General features: G+C 35.6%; 1 protein-coding gene and 1 long non-coding RNA gene across 2 annotated transcripts; both read left to right on the top strand.

Moving 5' to 3' along the window:
• The first annotated feature begins 4,619 nt into the window (after positions 1-4,619).
• On the top strand, positions 4,620-9,181 carry LOC120277108. The gene is made up of 5 exons (XR_005541464.1): positions 4,620-4,800; positions 4,871-4,944; positions 6,251-7,368; positions 7,588-7,650; positions 8,910-9,181. It is a non-coding gene; the product is annotated as an uncharacterized LOC120277108 (long non-coding RNA).
• A 5,633-nt stretch (positions 9,182-14,814) lies between these two features.
• On the top strand, positions 14,815-16,292 carry LOC120277224. Its single transcript, XM_039283977.1, has 7 exons — positions 14,815-14,996; positions 15,075-15,140; positions 15,211-15,273; positions 15,359-15,436; positions 15,508-15,573; positions 15,658-15,699; positions 15,790-16,292. Exons 1-7 carry the CDS (start codon positions 14,823-14,825, stop codon positions 16,135-16,137), a joined length of 837 nt encoding a protein of 278 aa, XP_039139911.1. The 5' UTR covers positions 14,815-14,822; the 3' UTR covers positions 16,138-16,292.
• Positions 16,293-17,505: the final 1,213 nt, after the last annotated feature.

The raw sequence follows: 17,505 nt of genomic DNA, 5'->3' as shown, positions 1-17,505 counted from the left end.
TAGCTGCAGAACACCAATCAAAAAGCATAGAGGTGTCAGCATAGAGGTAATTCATTTTTATCTCAATTCAAAACTCGAGTATTTGATTTTTTTTAAAGAAAAATAGTTTAAAAAAAAACCAAATAGTTAACAAGTGCTACCCACTTAATTAAGAGAAGTTATAGAGGTGTCAGAGGGACAGGGTCGACATTGTTGCTGAGGAGGCACCTGAGCGTAGCACGGAGTAGTTGTCTTTAACTGGGTCGGAGGATGACCTTTCATCCTCAGGTGTCTGTTTTGTCGCTCTCATATCACTCCTTGTAGTATGAGTGGTTTTGTTGTTCTAGTCGGGTCGTTTGTTATGTTTTGTTCTTCAGTTTAATAAATGTGGTTTATCCACCTTTTTCAAAAAGTTATAGAGGTGTGTAGACATAGAGCACACCTTGTGAGAACTGGATTTTGAAGTTCGATTTTATGCTTTTCTCGAAACAAACACCTTATGCAAATGATCTTGTGCTTATAAGCCAAAAGTTCATTGACAATTTGAATCTTTTGACTTAGAAATTTAAAGTTCAAGATTTATATATATTTTTCCCAAAAAAAAAGTTATCCAACATTTTGCTTAGGAAATACTAAAGAAAAATAGATTTTGAAACCATAAAAAAGCAATGCATAGTATCCGTAGAGCTTCTTTAACTTGTTGTGAAGCTTTAGTTGTCTTTTCTTATTAAAAAAGAAAAAAGAAAGGATATGAACCACTTACATTAAAAATACAAGAGGTACATAAAGATTACAACATAACATATGAGACCTAGAATAACAAATGACAAAAAGGACATATGCATTAAATCAACTAGTGGTTAGTCATCATAAAGAACACAGTACAAAACTCCTAAGGGAAGAAGGGACCCAAGGGTGAATCTATGCAATGAAAGTGCTAGCTTATGTCTTGAGCAAAAACCTTCTCGTCAACGTGACTCGCTCAAGCTGTCTCGGTACAAGATCCCATGAACTCCAGACTATGTAATAAGTTTGCAATGTAAGCATAAAACTTTGCTCATTGGGTTGAAGTCAAATATTCCAGGTGATAACTCGAGACAGGAGATCCTTGACTTCCCACATGGGGGACTTGAGAGTTGTTCTCTACAAGCACCACACCTCTCTTAGTGATGTAGAATGGTTGGTAGCTAGAGAAGTTGGCCAAAGTCACTCCAAATTCTCTCAACAAATGTGCATTGGTGGAACTGATGGTCCACAATTTTAATTGCCAAATAGTAGATAGCACTTGTCATGGTCCGCAATTTAATACACCTTCTCTCAAGAGTAAAATTTTATTTTTCCATTCTTGAAGAGATTAATTTTTCATGGACATATGCTCTTCGAGAAGAGCTGGGACACCTGGCAGTGTAGACCATCCTCATTTAGGAAGCTATAGAATAAGCTTGGTAGAGAACCTACCACTGGATGTGAGACACCACCATTTTGTATCCTCTCCTTCAACATTTTGGGCATTAATCCTCCTTTTAGGACACCCCATCCTCCTTGGTCTTTTGACTTGGATATATGAGACCGCAATATGTGTCGGCAGTTTGAGCATTCAAGCTCTTTACCTTTCCATAAGAAGTCCCTATGAGTTTTGTTTATGTCCTGAATAACACATTATGAACACTGAAATCCAATAGGTTGGAAGGGTAGAAAGCATTGAGTTGATTAGTGCATGTCATTCTACCACAAATGGACATATATTGGAGCTTCCATAAGGCAAGGCAGATCCTAATAGCATGTGTGAGATATAGCCAGCTCTTGGCAGTGGAGGGCTTCCTCTGGATATAGGATCTCCGAGATAGGTGACCAAAAGTTGATCAACTGTGTAGTTAAGAGTGTGTTTGGGCAAGTTTTGGCAACTTGCCTATTTTTAGGGAAGAGCTCAGAGAGCTGATTTTATTAATAGAAAGCAAAAGATACAATGAGTTCAATATTACAAACAGCCAAAGACAAACCAAAACAAAGCAACAAAGCAACTTGCCTATTTTGATGGCGTACAAATAACTTTTGTGGAAGTTGATCAAAAATCCAAATGTACCTTTGAAGAGGTATAGAATCAGTTTGAAAATCCTCAAGTCTTCCAATCCTCTTATCGTGATGAGGAGCAAGTTGTTTGTGTATTGCAAATAACACATCTTCTCATGTATACCAAGAGGAACACCAAGAGGGATGCCTAACACGAGAGCATGGTTGAACATCACACTTAGCATGTCAACAACAAGGATGAAAAGTAGTGGGATAGTTGGTCCCCCTATTGACTCGTCCTTGAAAATAAGACACATTGTGAATTTAAAGTCACTATTTATTATGGATCTCTCCGCTAGCGTCACTATCGTATAATTAAAGTTACACCGCGTGTTAAAATAAAAAAAACTACACCTATTTTCTGAAAAGTTTTCATTAACCAATGGGGTAAATTTAATATTGAACAGTGAATGAACAATATTGTCACAGTATTTATATAATATTCTACATTGGTTGCATGACAAATGGGTCCCTGTGGGAGATGGTGTATCCCTCTCATCCAAGGTTGTATGACCGAGGGTTCTCAAACCACCTATGGTGCACTCCAGGAGATTATTAAGCCACCATAACTTGTGCACTTCCATACATGTTTGTCCTTTAATAACGCTTCTCATTTTTGTATAAAAAAAGGCATAAAACATATAAAAATGCGAGACAAAAGTAAAGATAATTGCAATACAAAATTGCCACAACAAATAAGAAGCTGTGAGGTACACCATTACAATATCAAGCTAATGGCTAAAGTGTCTTTCAAGTGACCTTAGGTGATAATTACCCGAGATGGATAGATCAGTCAAGGAGACACTAGGACTGATAGTTTTAGCTAAGTTCAACGAAGTCGTTATTAAGGAGGGTCTACTCACAAAGGGCATTGATGAGGAAATGGAAAAGTTGAGGCCCCACTTGGTTGCTCCCGTTGACTCCTTATCTAATTTTTTCACATTGGGAGCTGCAAAGATCCAATTAAGGGATATGTCAATAATAGTGGGATAACATAAGACCTAAAAATATGATTATGATGTTCCAAATAATAGCCTTACACCACAAACTCCCACATATTCTAGTGGCATTTTTGTCATGATTGTTCCTCCACAAGGACCACGAAGATGGAATCTCCCTAAGGAAGTGGGGTTGTTCTTTACTGATTGACAAACTGAGGTACGTCTTGATTTATGTTTTAAAAACTGATGAGCACTAGCACGGTTTTGTCAAAGCATCTTCTGTTGAGGCTTGAGCATGATCAGAGTGGGCTGGTGACACTATGCTGCGTGGGACCTGGAAAACAAATTGAGATATGTGATAGTGCGCGAACTGTGAGGCTGGTCAAATGATGCAGTGTTAGGCTCGGGAATTACACTCAATAAGTGACTGTTCACTGGCATGCACATCATGTGTTTGCTTAAATGCTCAGTTAACCAGTTAATGGGATTTCAGCAGAGTTTCATCATCTGTTCTTCTTTGTATTGAGTATTATCTCAATTGCTTGGTTGACTGAATGTGTTTAGCTTGTGATTGTTATTCTTTTGATCCTGACATCTTCGTCCATTCTTACCCTATTGATTCTTGTCATCTTTACATTTCATTGCAGTAATCTTCTTTATTAAGAAAATAAATCAATGATTTGCGAAATATGTAGCTAAGAGATTTCAGTATTTATTTCAAAAAAAGAGATTTCAGTATGTTTTTTTATTAAAATAGATAAACCACAGCTTTATAAGATTCCAGTATGTTGGATTTTCATTTTTTTTCTTGCTCTTAATTATTATTATTGTTCTATCCTTCTTTGTAATAATGACCAATGCATGGCTGATGTTAAAGGGTGGTTCTGAGCCTTACAATTCCTTTCATATCAACGCCTACTGATTTTTTTTTTTTTTGATGAATCTTGTTCTGAACCTTGCAATTCCTTTCACTGTTAACAAGCTAGCTCTTAACATTGATATAACTTCAATGTTTCTACAGTCGGTACATGGCTCCAGAGAATGCCATTCGTGGTCAGTGCTCAGCGAAGTCTGATATATTCAGTTTTGGGGTTTTAGCTCTGAAAATACTGACCGGCACTACATCATTTTTGAGCTTTAGAGGCAGCTAAATAGAGGGGTTTTTAAAAAACCACCTCTATAATAAAATAGGATATTTTTCCTTTGTTTTTAGAACCAGTTTATTTAAACCCCTCTACATTAATTTTATTTTAAAAAATAATTAAAAAACCTCTCTCTCTCTTTCCCCAACGAAGACTCTCTCTCTCTCTCTCTCTCATTCCCCAACGGAGAGATCTAGTGCGCCTCTCCCCAACGGGGAAATCTCGTGCGCCCTAATTCTCCAACGAAGAAGCCCGACTTTTGCCGCTCCTGCCGTCGCTCTGCTGCCGCCATGCACTAATTCCCAACGCGGTCTCTCTCAAGAGAGCGAGCCCAGCGCGGCTTCGCAGCCATCAAGCCCATCGCCCACTTCTTCACTTGTTGCTCCGCCAAGGAGGTTTCTTCTCTCTTCTCCTTCCCCTTCTTCTTACTCTTCTCTCAATTTGCCATCCATTGATTGCCTTGGGTTATCCTTTGGTGCAAGTTCTCGCCCCTTGGGTTTTCCCTGACCGGCTTCTTCCCTCCCGCTGATTAGGTTTTTTGATTATTAATTTTGATCAGTTGGTGGTAGTGGTGGTGGTGAGATTGTTGCGCATGATATGTTTCTATGAAGGCATCTGGTTCTTTGGAGTCTGGATATGGTGTTGATGATGCATTTGTGCTGGCTCAGGTGGGTTTTTGCTTCGATTTTGTTCTTTTTGTGTGGAAAATGGTGGTGATTGTGATTTGATTTGGTGCAGGAGGTGAAGACGAGGGGGTTTGATTTGTTGGTGGAGATTAGCCTGACATAGGTGTTTCTGATTTATGAGAAACAGTGAGGCAAGTTTGATTTCTGATTTTTGTTAACATTTTGAAGTGGTCAATTATCTTCAAAAGTTCTTATAATATCTCCAAATTGCCAATAGCCTTGATCTTGAAGTACCTCCATCCTTTTATTTTTATAGCTTGATCTTCTTCTCCTGACTCTCTAATTTTAATTTCCTATGTTTTCTAACTAATTTGATGGCACACAATCAATCATAAACCTTGGGCTCTGGCTTAGGCACTTGGACACAAATTGTTAAGTTGCCACACATTGTATGGTTCTTTTTTACTTCACTAGGCTCTATGATTCTTGGAAATGTTGAATGCTGAATTTGTAGAGCTTGAAGTCAATTTTCCAATAAATCCAGGTTCACTCCATTTTGACTATGATTCTGTGTGAATGGATCATCAAATTGTAGTGGTTTCATATAAACATTCATAAGAGGCCCATATAATTTATTATAAGGCACAAACTAAAGAGTTCAGAGAGTAATTATCTAGTTTTTATTTTTCAAATCTTTTATTATTAGCAAGATGAATTATCAAGGTCTAGTTGATCTACTTATATTAATTGCTAAAGCATTCAATATCTTGTTGATCTACTTATGTTAATTGCTATTTATTTTGGGTCGTTGGAATGTATTGATCATATTTCATTCTTTTGGGTACATTGATGAGTAATATCTTATGTTGATATGGTTAAGATCTAAGTTTTGACACTTAAGTCATTCAAATTGTTCTAGGAAAGTGATGCTTTCTTGAGCCTGATTTACATGCTAATGGTATTTGATCTGCATTAATTTGTGATTGTTTGTTATATATCTAATATATCTTTCAATATTATATATATGAAAAATAATAAATAGAGGTAAGTGTTTACTCTCATTAAATCTCATAATTAATTTTTTTCTGCAGATCTTCTTTCAGATCATTTTTTTTTACCTTTTTGTGTGCAATCGAGCCCCAAACTTAGTGTTAATTTTTTTTTGGTTAGAAGCTCTATAATGTAGTGTTTAATTCCCTTAACCAGTAGTATTAGTATTCTATTAAACAGGGAAACATTGGATTCTAAACAATCTACTTGTTTGTTTTGGATTTTCTTCTTGAAATTTTTATATTTATCAAAAATAGAAATAAAGTTTTAGCCAACTTGTTGTTTTGGTAAAAAAAAAAAAATGGAACTATTTGTAGTTCAAAACAGTTAAATGAACATTGCCAACTTAGATAATGGTATGGGTAATCTGGTTAACTTACAAAGCAAGGAACTACATGTTTTTTAGGAAACCAATGGCCACTATTTTTTTTGGCGGAAGAAGTCCTCTTGCGGCCATGAAGGAAGAGGGGAAACCAGATGCCCAGCTCTTCGATCTCCTATCAACCCTTCTCCAGCAGGTATCCTTCTAGCCATTCCATTTCATCCTTGAATTGTTTCTATCATTGCTTTTATGATTTTGGGATGCTCAATCTCATGCCATTTCAAGGGATAGTACGCATCGATCTTTGTTGAAGGATCACATTCACTATTTGATTTATTTGACACCAAGGGATCTTCCAATTTGTCAGTTGATTGTGTGGTTATGAACTTGCTCAGTCATCAGACTCCCCAAATTTTTTTCTGTTTTAGATAAATTTCATTAGTTCGGGACTATAAAATTGCAGTTTTTTTATTTTGATATTTATATTAGTATTTGAGGTTCTGCAATCTGGAAAATAGTTTTACTGGGGAGTTCTAGTTGGGGATATTGGCTGGTGAAGTATTGATGTTGCTGAGAAAACAATGGCAATCTTCGCGCAAGATTATATATTAAGATGGTTGCATTGTAGTTTGGTGAAACTAGAGAACTCATTGAGGATTTTTTTTTATAATTGTGTTCAAGAAGAAAGAATCTTTCTAAAAGAAAGGGGATATCTGTTTTGCTGATTTATTTAGTTTGTTTTGGCTATGAACTTATTCAGTCCATGAATCATGAGCATTAAGGAGAGTATAAACTCGAGGTAGTTCTATGGCCCTTTTTACTAGCATGAGTAAATTAAATGATGATGAAGATTCTTTGGGATTAGCTGACAAATAAGGTTTTTATTTTCGCTGAGTTTTGCTGGATAAGATATTGGCTTATGGCAATTGTTGGATCTAGTGATGAAGCTGTTGCCAGTTTTGAAGGAATTGGGGTCCTTACCCCAAGGTATAAACTATTGAACCAAGTGATTGCTTGTTCTATGCTATGATATTTTTCCTTTGATCTAACACCAGCATTTCTTTTTTTTCTTTTCTTCTTTTTTTTTTCAATTTTATTCAAAGACTAAAGCAAAAATCTCTCCCTGCAAGGCCCGATACAGTGTTGAGCTTCATCTCTCGTTCTTGAGGTTACAAGGACAGGCTAATGATTTTAAAATACAATACAGCAGTGTTGTCTGACTCCTTCTACTGCCAAAGGTTTTACTTTTATTTTATTTTGGAATTAAATATGAATATGGTTATGCTTTATGTGGGTAACTATTGTACAATTAAGATGAATGTCTAACTTCTATGTTACTGTCTTCCAAACTTTCATGGTGCCTTTTGGACTTAAATATTTTTAATATTTAATGCTTAACTAGGGATTAAATTCAATCTTCATGGTTGTCCTTGACATGTTTTATGCAAATCATGCAGCTCACAGGATTGTACAATCAAGGTATGGGAAACAACTCAGGGAAAGTTGATCTGTGAATTAAAGTAATGCAACCATGTTTGCTAATTATTAGCTCATGTTGTTTGAGTCCTTGTCTTATCAGCAATTATAGCCTGATTTTGGAGTTGTTTGTCTTGATGGTTTGGCCTGAGAATGTCATTAAAGCCAATACATTTTTTTTTAAAATCTTTAGCTTGACACAGGCTTTTTTTCCTCTTACAAAGACAAATTTACTTCTTTTCATGAAGTAATACTTAAATGATCTCTGTGTAGCCTATTCTTAGTTAACTTTAAGCAGCATAAAATTCTAGTTATATCTCTGGTTATCTAGTCATGATTATATTTCTAAGAGATTATCTTCCACTTTCTCTAGAAGAAGCAAGGGCAATGTAGAAGGCTTCTTTCAATGCATGACATTTCCATTTATATGAAACCTATATGTTAATTAAACATTTGCCAAGTTTTATTTTTATATTTTGACAGTCTCCTCCATTTATCTTCTCTAAGAACCTCCTCCTTTGTTGGCGTTTGCTTTTACTGTGGCAGATACGCTTGGAAGGTTGGGTTTTCTGGTTAAAGTATAAAATAAATTTTCTAGAGTCCTTACATGGCCAACTGTAGTTATAGTTAGTTTGTTATTGCTCTTTAGATAAGTATATGATCCACTAACTTACTAAAACTTCATATTAATTTGGGGGAATAATATATGGTGGAGCTATTGAATTTCATCTATTTAAGTGACTGTAACTTACAATTAATTTTCAAGAACCAATTAGTATGCCTACCCAGGATGATTTTCCTAAAAACCAGATGGTGCACACAAGCAATGGTTGTGTCACCTGGCTTGATGAATAAAGGGTTTGATTACATAAACGAGATGATCCTTTGTAAATTTACCGATAATTCAGTGCTGAAATTTTGTTCCCATTAAACTTTTAAGCTCAAGTTGATGTTGGAAAGGAATGGAAAATAATATCAGTTTAATCCCTTGAAGATCGGGAGGCAGTTGGGGAAATTTATTTATGTTTCACCTAATGGTTGTACTAGAACAACACATTGGGAATTTGCAATGATTGTTGTAAGCAATTTGTGATAGACATTCATTGTAGTGAGGGTACAGTGAGTTTTTGAATTTGATTGATCTGTGAGATTGGATTTTTAAAATTTTATGACTCTGTAATCTTTGTACTGTCGAGTTTTTTTGTGTTAGAACTTCAAATTTTAGTATTCTTATTCAGCTAAAACATGTTACAATGTGAGTCTGATTCTATCAAGTTCTCAACATTAATTCATCAACTTTCAGGGGCATGGACATTGGGTTAACTCTCTTGCTTTGAGCACTGAATATACTTCGAATTGGTCCTTTTGATCACACTAGAAAGACATATTCATCCCCAGAGGGAAAAAAAGCGGTGGGTATTGAGTTTTTGTGGTATGCTGTTCTTACCATGTCATTTGCACGCTTCAATTTAACTAGTCGTCTATAGTTGATTATCCTTTGTTTTGATTAGCATCAGTTTAAGATCTATGTTTATCATGCAAACAAGATAAAATTTGTTCTTTTTAGTGGGATTAAATGCTTATGGATCATCTTGGTTTCTTAAAACTTTTTGATATTAATTCTGTCATGCATTCCAGCAAGTCGCAATGCACAGAACCAAATAGCTCAAATGAAGCAAAACATGCAGATACTATTTTTTTTAGTAAAAGGCACAAATTTATAAGCTTTAAATAATTCTAAGAAATGTTCCTCTATAAATGGAACATAATGGCGATAGTGGGTCTTTTGTATATAGTTGACGATTAACATGTTCTTTTTACCACATAAATCTGTTTCCTCAAAAATCGCTTAAGTTTAACTCTAGAAAAATATGTTGGTTATGTAAAAACTTTATACCTCCCCGAATGGCCATCGTGTATTTTTAGTTCTATCCCATTGGTGACTGATATAAAAAAATGTTTTTACTTTTTGTTGTAGTACATTAATTCCAATGCTTTTTTTACTCAATAAGCGGATCACTCGATGTAATTTCATTCATCTATGAGAATCTATATTTTCGTGTGATTCTGATATTACATCAGGATATTAGAAGAGGCATTCAAGTTTATGTGAATTCCTCAGATGATACCATTTTCTTGTCAAAATTCTTGCATGAAAACCATTTTATGTTCTGTTTTTGTGGTCCTTATTTATGGTTCAATATTTATCTATATCTCAATATCAGGGTAGCCTTAGAAAGATACAATAAAAATGAAAGGAAATGCTCCGAAAAGGCTGGTTTCGAGTTACGATGATTTCATAATTATCTTGTGGGAACCTTACGTAAGCAAGCATTCAAAAGCCCTCGAATAAGCGGTCATCGACGTGTAATTAAAAATTTTGTATGCTTTTTAAAAATTTTGTAAACAAAACCTTTTCATTCAATGAATGTTTTTACAAAACCTTACAGTAAACAAAAATCTTTCATTCATATGGTTGATGCTTTTTAAAAATTTTTGTATTTTCGGAGTGACAATGAATGCTTTTTGTTTGAGGTATGCTTATTGTATTAGCTTTGAGTATTTCCTTTTTAGTATATTATCTATTGTTGTTATGTTTTGTGAAATGCATTCTTATGCTATTAACAATCTTTGTGGCCACCATACATTATTCATATTCGAAGTGTAATGTTCGAGAGAAGGAAATGACTCGATCATGGTTAGATTTTTGCAAAGTTTTCCATTGCATCAACTTCAGACATCCGGTTCTTGAGAAAGAAGCGAGTAATTTTTCATATCACCTACAAGGTTTTTACTTATTAAGATCACAAACAAATAGCAATTGGTTGTATTTGTTTTGTTCTAATGAAAATATGTATTTGTATTTTCAAAGGATCTTTGATTCGAGAAGGACCCGGGGGAAGCTTTTAAGGTTTTTGACAAAGACCAAAATGGTTTAATTTCTGCTGATGCGGTAAATCAATTGCTTATTCTTTCATTAATGATATTGAGAAAAATATATTTGCATGCACCTCCTACGATTGGTTTAATTGCAGTGAAGCACTTGAAATTAATCAATTACATACTCTTTTGTTGAATTTTTTTTTCTCTCAAAAGCCATAATGAATCATGCTCAAAGTCAAACATGGTTAAATTAGTGCAAGAAGAACACAAACAAAACTAATTTGCTCCCATATCATCAATAAAAGATCTCTTATTCTTAATTTCTCAATTTGCCCATCATTGTAGGGATGTTAGGGAATTCCACTAAACAAAGTTTCAAAATTCATCATCCTTTCAATGGCAAATAAGGGGTAATTTTCTCAGTTGAATACTAACATTTACTCTTATTTCAATTTGAGCACTAACATTCAATTTGTATCTAAATGGGCACTAACTTTCAATTTGATTGCACCGATGAGCCATTTGGGGTTTTCCGATGAAGGTTAGCTGATGTGGCCGCCGGACTACTTGCGTGGCCACTAATAATCCATGTCATTTGCACCCGTGGAAGATGCCATGTCAGCAAGGTCAACAGCTGGCCTTTAATATGGCCACGTAGGATGCCACGTAGGAGAGTTTTCTTTTTTCCCCTTTTCTTCTCCCCTTTCTCCCCCGATTGCCGTTGCCCTAGAATCTAATTTTCTCTCTTCGGGTCAAGACTGAGAACACAGGGAGAAATTCTTCAAGTTCTTGCTTCCTTTGGAGTTCTCCACTCCAGAAAAGACATTTCGAGTTGTCCCTGCACCTCTAGATTGGGAGATAGAATCGTAGTTACCGGGTCCAAGTGGGAGAAATAGAGCATGGATGTTGATTGGGCCATAAGACCCCCGGATGCGAGGCGACCGGTCTATCGTAAGCTATTTTATTTACTTTTTCAAACTTTCAATTGTAAAACCATTATTGGGTTTCAATGTGAGTGTCAATGCTTTGTGTGTTTGATGTTGTTGTTTTACGAGTATATGGAATATGATTTACAAGAACAATTCTTGTCCACCATATCATTACGTGATTAATTTTTGATATATGCGGGTGTGATTGGCTATGAATTTGTTACCTTTTTTCTATCATGCTACTTCATTTGTTTTTCATGTATGTCAATATGTTTTATTTTAATTTGGGGAATTTTTTTATTGAAGATGGTGCATGTGAGAAAATGTTGTGTGTTTGGCTACATTTTATAACCACATGATGGAAGTGAGGATTTGTTTGTTATGTTTGGTAGTTTTTGCAGTCAAATGATGTCTGTGAGAATTAAATCAATGTAAAAATGGAGATGAAGTTACATGTTTATTTGAAATGGCTTATGATTTAGTTACATGGTAATCTGAAATAACATATGATTTTAGTTAATCCAATGTATTAATATAATCTATTTACATTTTATTATGAAAGAACAATGCAACATGGACCAAATTTAATTGCGACAAGGAACAGTTAGTTCCTTTATGTAAGCATATTGAGCATCATCTTTGTTTAAGTTTAGAATTTCTAGTTATAGTTGTATCATGTTTAATCGAGTTACCTAAAATTGAGTGTGTCAAATTGATCCCAGCACCCAAGTCTGACTACTTCACAATACTGCTCCACTACACACTTGGTGATGTAATGAAGTGGAGTGACCAGTAGATTCGATGGATATGTTGACTATTGTTGTGCCGACAAGATGTCTAGGTTGGAAATCATGGCCATGGCAAAGGAACTAAATTTAGTTGTGCAAAGTTTGTACATTACGGTGGCTAGATGTTATGAGTGAAAGGATGGGGATGAGAGAAATAAAAAGGCGAGCCGAGATGCTTTGGCAATGGCCCAAAGCTGCTAATCTTTGTAGAGATAAATGTTTATGCTAAGGTTACCAGGGTGTTGAATTCAACTTTAGAAAAAGATGGTTCCTTAGATGAAGATGGGAAGAACAGCATGCTGGAAACTGATGGTAATGTACATGAATATACACAGAACAATTTACCTGGCAAGGATGGTGGCTTAGAAGAACATATACAGAACAACAATGTGGACGATGATGGATCCTTAGGGAGAAGATACTAGAGATAAACTTATTGGAAAAAGTGTACGTGGTTTTGAGGGGTGATGATCTTTGTTGTAGAAGAAGAGGGAGCTGCACAGAATGATGTTCAAAACCAAGAGCAAGACCAAGAAGAAATGGATCAAGACAGTGGGCTATATGATTCAGAATATAATTTTAGCAGTGAATATGATGAAGAAGTTGAGGGCGGTGGTGATGCACATGAGGCCGAAAAAAAAGGGAAGTAGATAGTAGGGTAGAAGTCAATGGTAGAGATGGGGATGAAATTGAGAGTGATTATGATTCTTGAGTGAGCTACATTCATGTTCTTCCACTGATGATGAAATGGTTGTTCTAAGTAGACCTAAATATCACGAAATTTATTGAGGAATATGACATGAGAGATCCTCATTTTCGAGGTTGGCATGAAGTTTAGAAAGTTTCAAGCGATTCGAGGGAGGTTTGTCCGAAAACTATGGCATTAAACACAGGGTTGTTATGAATTTTAAGCCAAGTAATAGTAAGAGGGTGCAAGGCAATATGCAAGAAAGGTTGCCCCTTCTATATATGGGCTGCACCTATGATTAAAGACAAAAACACAATTCAAATCAAATCGGGGAATATTCAAACATGAATGTGCTAGGGGATCATAAGATAAGGCATGTTAGCATAAAAATGGATTGCACATAACTACCTGGAGCAATTCAGGGCTGATCCTTCTTGGTCTATTGCTGGGATAATTCAAGCAGTAAAAACTAATGAAGAGGTGGACATTAGCAGACTCAAGGCTTGGAGGGCCAGGGGTATTGCAAGAAGGTAAGGGTATAATTAGTATAATGCTTTGTTTAAATGTCACTTTGCAATATTATGTTTTAACTTATACTTATTGTATTTCCTTCTTTCTAATTCTTATAGTTTGCTAGATGGTGATGAAATAAGTCAGATAAAAAAAGCTTGTATGACTACGAGACTTGAACTATTGCGCACATCCGGGATCAACTATAAAGTTCAAGTGCTTTCGAAGGTACATTTCAAGGTATGTATGTATGTTTGGCTCCATTGAGGCGGGGGTTCTTGGCTGGCTGCCGACAAATCATCTCCTTAGATGGATGCTTTCTCAAAGGATTATTTAGAGGGCAACTCCTATCTGCTATAGGGATAGATGCAAATGATTGCATCTATCCCATAACATGAGCAAAAGTGGAAAAAAAGAGAACCCATGAGCTGGAGTTGGTTCTTGGAGGCTGCTTGGTGGAGATTTAGAAATCAACAACAGATCGATCTTGGGCCTTTATGGTGACAGGGCAAAAGGTAAATGCAAATCATATGTTTGTATAGTGCTTTAATTATTAAGATGCATTTTTAATTCTTTGCTTCTTATCTTCTTTGTTTTTGTTGTTGTTTATCTTTTATTTTTATTTTTTTTATGTTTTTTATATCCATCATATGGGCTTTTAGGGTTTATTACCTGCAATAGAAGAATTATTCCCCGATAGTGAGCACAGATTTTGTGTTAGACATATACTCACCAATTTTAGAAAAAATTTCAAAGGAAAAACCCTTAAAGACCAACTGTGGAAGTGTGCTAGAGCTTCTTACATACCTGCTTTTAAGAATGAGTTAGATGTCCTCAACATCATATCTGTAGAAGCATGTGAATACCTTAAAAAAATAGACCCTCACCATTGGACAAGGTCACACTTCAAAACTCAGTTTAAGTGTGACATGCTCTTGAATAATTTGTGTGAATGCTTCAACAGTATAATACTTACAGCCAGGACAAAAGGGATAATCACAATGAATGAAATCATTAGAACAATGTTAATGACTAGGATACAAAAAAAGAGAGATGCTATGTTAAAATGTGAAACATTGCACTGCCCCAAGATCATAAAAAAATTAGAGAAAGCAAAAGCAATAAGCTGGTCATATTATACAACATGGTCGGGGGGAAGCCAATATCAGGTTACTGGCCCTAAAGGGCAATTTGTGGTTGACATCAATGACAGAACATGCACATGCAGAAAGTGGCAATTAACTGGGCTGCCATGTTGTCACTCAATTTCAGCCATATACTATAACCAAGAGCGGACACGAGAATTATGTAGAGCAGGTGTTATAGAGTCACCACATTTTTTTAGAGACATACAAACACATTTTTGTACCCCTACACAAAGGCGGGGGAATCTTTGGCATAGTAGTGATGGTTGCCCTATGAACCCCCCTGAGCCTGTCCACAAACACAAAGGAAGGAGAACAATGCTCAGGAGAAGAGATGTAGATGAAGAAGTTGGATTCAAGAAAGGGAAAGTCTCTAGAAAGGGTTTTAAAATTACTTGCAGCATATGTGGTGCTACAGGCCACAACAAGAGGTTCCATGGATCAAAGGTATGTATTTGTGTGTATATTGGCAACTTTGAATTTAATATTTAGAAAGCATGATACTCAACCATGGATGTATGACAGGGTAACAGGGGGAATGAAAGACCAGCGAGTACATCTGACCCTTGTGGGACAGCTAAAAACATTGAGGTAAATGCATTAGTTTATAATCCAGGAATTAATATTATAACATTCCTGGATTAATGCCCTAATTTCGCAGGATGCTGAAAATAACCCTATGGATGTAATTGACCCTCTTGTCCTAGAGGAACATTATCAACAGGTGTGCATTTAGTTATAGGTTTTTGGTTTATTTAATTTGTTCCAACTTATAACCTAAATTAGATATTAATTCATAATAATGCAAGGTTGATCAATTAAGGTCATTCCAAGTTAATACAAAACATGGAGCATATCAGCAACCTGAAGCAGATATTCCATCACAGGTGAGTTTAATTATATTTAGAATTTTTTACAGGTATGGAATTTTGTAAACAATTTGTTTGAATCATTACAGGTGCTTAATGTATCTCATGAAGGTTTGTCTAGCACATCTCATCAAGGTGTACATAGCTCATCACAGGTGAGATTCATTATATTCATCAACTTCTAACTTTCACATATATGTATCACTTGCTCATAAAAACAAGTTTTGATAACGCAACAGGTGATTGAGACATCTCAACAGAGTATGCACAACTCATCACAGGTTAAATTAATTTTGTTTAGTAAAATAAGGCATGGCATTCATAGGCATTAATCTATCCCAGTTATGAAAATAACTTTGCCATCCTTGCAGGTTACTAACACATCTTACCAAGAGCTGCATAACTCATTACTAGAAAGGAGGGGGGACAGAGAAAAACTTGTGATAAGAGGAGGGAAAAAACAAATCCCAACTGGAGTTAGCCAAAAATCACTTGACAAGGCCAAAGAACAAGAGAAAAGGGTTGTGGGAATAGCTAAAAATAAAATTACAGCAAGGAAGGCCCCTACACCCTTTAGAAGCCCTATGTTGAGGCCAAGAATGAATGATAAGCCCTTGGAGGCCAGAGAGAAAGAAGGGGAAGTGGGAAAAAAAAGGAGAATATGGAAACCTCCTGGTCTGGGAGCGTCTACTGCATCTGCACATGGCAAGACATCTTGAGTGATGTTGTTAACCATTTTGGGGTTTTCTCTCTTTTCTTTTTGTATTCTGGAAAGAGTAGAAGATAATGTTGATAAAAAAAACAACTGTGGGTTTTAACCAATTATGGATGTATGTGTTATGTACAGTTAAAATATATATGCTACTTTGTATCAATGAACAGGAAAAAATGAATGCATTTCATGAGTTTTGTTAATGGGATATGTCTGTAGCTTTGCTATATTGTATGGTGTGGCTGATGCAGGATTATATTTTTTTATCTATATTAAACACCTCAAAGTGTATTCTTGTACCATTTCATTTTGTTGTATTTTGTATTAATGAATAATTGTGTGCAAAATTCGCCAAGTTTGATGATTTTTGTGTGTATAATTCAACAAACTTGTGTCTATAGCTTTGCTATATTGTATGGTGTGGCTGATGCAAGGATTGTATTTTTTAGCTATATTAAACACCTCAAAGTGTATTCTTGTATCATTTTCATTTTGCTGTATTTTGTATTAATGCATAATTGTGTGCAAAATTCCCCAAGTTTGATGATTTTTGTGTGTATAATTCAACAAATGTGGCTTAATTACGTGTATAATTCAACAAATGTGGTTGATTACGGTATTTTTTTGTATTAATGTATAATTATGTCTAAAATTCAACCAAGTGTTTTTGTATTATGATCATTTAAATAAATATTAAATTCTGTTTGATTATCTGGGCACATTGGATAATTATGTTTGATTACCAGGGCATATTGGATTGATAGAAAAGGTATTAAAGATGAAATCACTGGAAAAAGTATTCATATTCATATGACGGTATACCTTCTTTTACGATTTACAAAAAGCCTCCATATTCTACTATCAAATAATCAATCACCTTTATCGACAAAAGCACAAATGAAACAAAAGAAGAAAAGAAAAAAATAAATTGAGCGTATACTTTCTTAGAAACCCCCTCCCCTAAACACCAAAAAGAAAAACTAGAGGCGAAAAAACATCAACAAGGCCATCTGACATTTCTTCCAGGACCTCCATGGTAAAAAATCATCAAGACCAGATGTGAGTTCTCAGTCTCAAGCTCGACCTGAAGAGAGAAAATTGGATTCTAGGGCAACGGCGATCGGGGGAGAAAGTGGAGAAGAAAAGGGGAAAAAAGAAAACTATCCTACGTGGCATCCTACGTGGCCATATTAAAGGCCAGCTGTTGACCTTGCTGACATGGCATCTTCTACGGGTGCAAATGACGTGGATTATTAGTAGCCACATAAGCGATCCGCGACCACATCAGCTAACCTTCATCGGAAAACCCCAAATGGCTCATCGGTGCAATCAAATTGAAAGTTAGTGCCCATTTAGATATAAATTGAATGTTAGT

Source organism: Dioscorea cayenensis, chromosome 15 (assembly GCF_009730915.1).
Source record: "Dioscorea cayenensis subsp. rotundata cultivar TDr96_F1 chromosome 15, TDr96_F1_v2_PseudoChromosome.rev07_lg8_w22 25.fasta, whole genome shotgun sequence".
Lineage (NCBI taxonomy): Eukaryota > Viridiplantae > Streptophyta > Magnoliopsida > Dioscoreales > Dioscoreaceae > Dioscorea > Dioscorea cayenensis.
Note: the sequence above shows the minus strand (reverse complement) of the source record. Positions and strands in the feature narration are given on the sequence as shown.

Excerpts from the sequence above, each read along its gene's own strand:
- LOC120277224 (XM_039283977.1), top strand. The coding sequence starts at position 14,823 with ATGAACCCCCCTGAGCCTGTCCACAAACACAAAGGAAGGAGAACAATG. Across the intron at positions 15,141-15,210 it reads GGACAGCTAAAAACATTGAG|GATGCTGAAAATAACCCTAT; the intron begins GTAAATGCATTA and ends CTAATTTCGCAG. Across the intron at positions 15,437-15,507 it reads AAGCAGATATTCCATCACAG|GTGCTTAATGTATCTCATGA; the intron begins GTGAGTTTAATT and ends GAATCATTACAG.